General features: G+C 36.9%; 1 protein-coding gene across 1 annotated transcript; it reads right to left on the reverse strand.

Annotated features, from left to right (window-relative positions):
- Window positions 1-3227: 3227 nt before the first annotated feature.
- Window positions 3228-4267, reverse strand: LOC307195248 (trace amine-associated receptor 1; the record flags this gene model as incomplete). The annotated part of the gene is made up of 1 exon (XM_079939221.1): window positions 3228-4267. One exon carries the CDS (start codon window positions 4265-4267, stop codon window positions 3248-3250), a length of 1020 nt encoding a protein of 339 aa, XP_079795347.1. The 3' UTR covers window positions 3228-3247.
- Between the last annotated feature and the right edge of the window lie 511 nt (window positions 4268-4778).

The raw sequence follows: 4778 nt of genomic DNA on the forward strand, positions 1-4778 counted from the left end.
ATTCTTTCTTTGGTACACTATATAGTCTGCTAAATTTCAAAATATAAATCATTCTTTAAACACTTAAGTTAATGTTCACACTCTGGTTGACAATGTACAATTAACCAAACTGATTCACCAGAATCCACCAATTTACAGCAGTTTATATGGTTTGCTTTACTTTTTTGGCCAAAATTATTTATGACTCTCCAAAGATTGAATTATTGACTTCAATAACCAAGCTGATGGAACTTCCATTTCACTGATCTCTTAAGATGGCAATATTATTATTATAAAAAAATCAGTTCCAACAAGCTCCTTGCTAATACATTTATTTTTATCTCTTCTTGAGTGGAAACTTATATGAATACTTCTCTTTGAGAGGACAGTGGAATATGAGACTGCTTCAAATGAATGTTGTCTGGACTAGGAAAGGAGAGTCATGTCGTGTTGTTGCAATTGCTTTTTTGGTGTTTAGTGTAATATTGTATGTCAAGTTAAAGTTCTTTTCGTGCATGCAACCAAAAACTACTCCTACAGAGAATTCATTAGAAGACTATCTGGGACTCATGGAATCCATAAGAGAATGGATAAGTCAGTTTGGAAATGAATACTTGGGTATCTCTGGAGTCTGGGAAGCAAGAATTCCAACAACACCAAGAGGAGTCAGGTCACAATCTTACCACATGGATAGGATGAAAACCCACAGTTTTCATTTGTTTGTTTTCTGCTAAAAATCACTGTCTTTTTCCCTTCATTTAAGATTCAATTTCCAAAGAAAGACCTTCTGAAAGTTTTAGTGTAGGTTATCCACCCATCTGTTTAGTTAAGGGGAAAGGCAGAAAGCCAGTCTCTTCATTACAGTCCCAACAGTTTATCCCTAGTTGGGATGGGAAAGTTCTCAAAAGCTAATTGGATTCCAGTTGGGAAATGGATTCTGGGCAACCAAAAGACCAAAATACCTTCTGCATGAGGGAATGGTAGCTAGAATAAAGCTGGGAATAGGGAAAGACAAAGTTGTTTCTTCTTGTTTTGCTGAGAGGATGGGTTATGGGTTGTCTTTTATTATGAGTATTAAAAACAGAGGTTTCAAAGAGAAATAGTCTATAGGGGATTTAGTACTAAGTAAAAAAGGTAGAATTATCTGAGTCATGAACTTGTCCCGAGAAAAATGTGGGCTCAATATTAAAACCTGAATAGTAATTTAAAATAGATATGACAAGGATGATTCTTATCAACACTATCAATATCAATATTGCTCTAGAAATTCTGACTAATGAAGTATGCAAAGAATGTAAAGAAGAATAATTATTGGAAAGGAGATAAAATTTAGCATTATTTGAGGATAATATGACTATAGAATGAAAACCCAAACAGGTCAACTGAAAAACTAAAATAAATTTTACTGTACACCAGCAATAATAATTACATAGAAAATATAATGACCTAAAAGAGATATATTCATAATAGGCAAAGCACACACACACATACACACACACACAAAAGTACAAAACATCTAAGAATGTGTGGGAGCAAATGAAGAAAGCCACAGAAACTTGCTCTAAGGTACAGAAAACTGTCTAAATGCTTTTGTTCTTTTTAAAAATTTAACAAAATGGTTTCACAAGTAGAAAAAGCCAAGGTAGTTTTTGAAACTAGGAGTGATTAGGGGCAACTTGTCTTACCATGTACTAAATGAAAAGGTTTTAAAAATGTTTTTAAAATCTACTAGAACAAAAATCTAGTCAGTTCAATGGAACTAAATATACAGTCCTGAAACAGACTCTAAAAGGCGGAAGGGTTTGTGAACAGAAATGTATATACAGGAACATGCATTTTAGTTTCATTTAAAATTAGCTGCCTTACCCTAACTTACCCATGAGCATAAGTCACAGTTATTAAATAGATAAATTCAAATCCCTGGTGCTACCCAACTTAATAAAAACGACATGAAGTCTGGATGAGAAACAGCTCAACTGCAAATGGGTACTTATGATTAAGAATGTTGGCCCACTTCTATAAGATCTTACTTGAAACCACTATTTTTCCTTTTTTCTTTTGTATATGACACCTTAATAGACATGGCATACTCTGTGTCCGATTATACCTCTTCTTATCCTTCAGGTTTAGCTGCTTTGATGGATAGCTGCTTCTCTTTCAGTGTAGCCTGGAGCCCAACAAGTGAATTTGTTTTATTTCATATGGCTTGTGTTTTGAGTCCTACCACACCAGCCACGACCTTGAAATATGGTGAAATCTTCCAGACATTTTCATGAGCTTCAGTAACAGGTAACAGGAATTAATTTCTATTGTTTGAAAAAAAGGAATCAAAATGAACTAAGTGGTCAACAATGGGAAAACGGTTAAAACAAAGTTTTGTGCATCCATGCAATGTAGCCTTATACAGTCACCAAAAATTAAGTTTTTAAGAAGCGGTACGCGGGCCTCTCACTGTTGTGGCCTCTCCCGTTGCGGAGCACAGGCTCCGGACGCGCAGGCCCAGCGGCCATGGCTCACGGGCCCAGCCGCTCCGCGGCACGCGGGACCCTCCCGGACCGGGGCACGAACCCGCGTCCCCTGCATCGGCAGGCGGACTCTCAACCACTGCGCCACCAGGGAAGCCCCAAGTTTTTAAGGATTTTGAATGATATGGTTCTTTCAGGAAGTAAGCTCTGAGTGATATTTTAATTTCATTTTGTTTCTATGTGATATATTATTTTTATTTTTTACTTTATTTTCTAAATTTCCTACAAGTATGAAAATCAGAAAAAAACATATTTTTAAAATATAAAAATTGAGATTTAAGAATTAGAATATATAAATAAGAATTAATGATAAATAGCAAATTATGTGTAAACAATTACTTAATAGTAACATTTAATGTATACTTTCAGTTGATTTTACAAAAAGGCATATATATTCAAGCAAAGGAATGACAAATCTCTTCTAATTTGCATCCCCAAATGTAGTCTCTTAGTTTCCACCACTGAACAACTGAGTAAGGTACCACTGTCAATTTCATGGCAGTTCATGTAAGGGCAGGAGAAGTTCTTTAAAATACAAGTCCCTAAATTCTGGGCTTGTAAAGCTTCAATATGTATAATAAGAATGGCAAATAGGAAGCAAGATATAAGCATCATATCTAACTACACAATCTTTGACCCTAATACTTGATAAGAGCCCCTGTAGCTGGTGCATGTGGTTGATATTATGTTGTGTTCATAAATATGATCACCAACTGTTGGCCAAACAGTAAAGTCTAATAATTCTATGGATTTAATTCTAAAAATAATTTACATCTAGATGAATCTTTTTGGAAAATTTTACCAAATAGAATCATCTTCAGTGCTCTTCTGAACCAGGGATAGAAAAATGCATAAACCATTGGATTTAAAGTGGAATTCAAGTAGCCAAACCAAATCAATGCATCGTTCAGGATGGGTGGAATAGTATAGTCCAGGAAAGGATCCATGACTGTGCAGACAAAGAAAGGACACCAGCATGTGAAGAAAACTCCCATCACAGTCCCTAAAGTCTTCGTAGCTTTCCTTTCTTTGCTTCGTGAAATTCCATTTTTCTCTTCCAACCCAATTCGAAATTTCTGATTTGCATCATGAATTGATCTTGCCTGCCCTTTCGCTATGAAATAGATTCTACAATAGATGCATATCATAATAGAGCCAGGTATATAGAAAGAAGTCAGAAAGGCCAGAACCCCAGATGTTTTGCTGAAGAAGACAGAGCAACTCCCTATGCAGTGAATGTGTTTGTAATACATCTCTTCAGCTCCTTTGAAGTTTAGCTCCAGAAAGATCATTCCAAATGCAAAAAGAGCAGGAATACTCCAACTAATGAAGATCATCACAAAAATAACCAAGATGTTGATCTTAGTTTTGTATCTCAATGGGTCACACACAGCATAGTAGCGGTCAACGGAAATGAAGGACAAATGAAAAATTGATGCTGAGCTCAGCATAATATCAGTGCTGGTGTGAATTTTACAGAAGACTTCTCCAAAATACCAGCAGTGCTCAACAGATCTCACCATACTATAAGGCATGACCAGACACCCCAGCAGAAAGTCCACAGTGGCCATGGAATGAATGAGCCAATTAGTTGGGGTATGAAGTTGCTTGAAGTGTGATATAGAAATAATAACTATTAGATTGCCAACCACTGTGGTTAGAATTATGAGCACCATTAAACTGTACAGGGAAGCACGGACGTCATTTGACCAGCTGCTTTTCACACAGGAGATATTAATTATATTGTGGCAAAAGGACATCATTTCTGAGGGCTATGCACTAGTTATTATCTTTTCCTTTGTGTGTTGAGGAGTCTTTCTTCGAAATCCATGATCAGGTTAGAGTTCCTTCTTTTATTTCCATATATGTATCCCAGAAACCTGGGAGGATAAAAGAAAGGAAATCATCAGCAATTTGATTCTTCTCACTTTTAACACATTTACCTATTACTTCTTGCTGAAAAATGATTATTTTGGAAAGAGCTTTTATTTCCAAGTTTAGTTCAGTAGTTCAGTTCTACAATTATTATTATTATTATATATATATATTTTTTGTGGTACGTGGGCCTCTCACTGTTGTGGCCTCTTCCATTGCGGAGCACAGGCTCCGGACGCGTAGGCTCAGCGGCCATGGCTCACGGGCCTAGCCGCTCCGTGGCATGTGGGATCTTCCCGGACCGAGCCCGTGTCGCCTGCATCGGCAGGCGGACTCTCAACCACTGCGCCACCAGGGAAGCCCCTGCAATTATTTTTAACATCTACTTGATGCTGCTCA

The sequence above is a fragment of the Stenella coeruleoalba genome (genome assembly GCF_951394435.1).
Source record: "Stenella coeruleoalba genome assembly, chromosome: 12".
NCBI classification, from domain to species: Eukaryota; Metazoa; Chordata; class Mammalia; order Artiodactyla; family Delphinidae; genus Stenella; species Stenella coeruleoalba.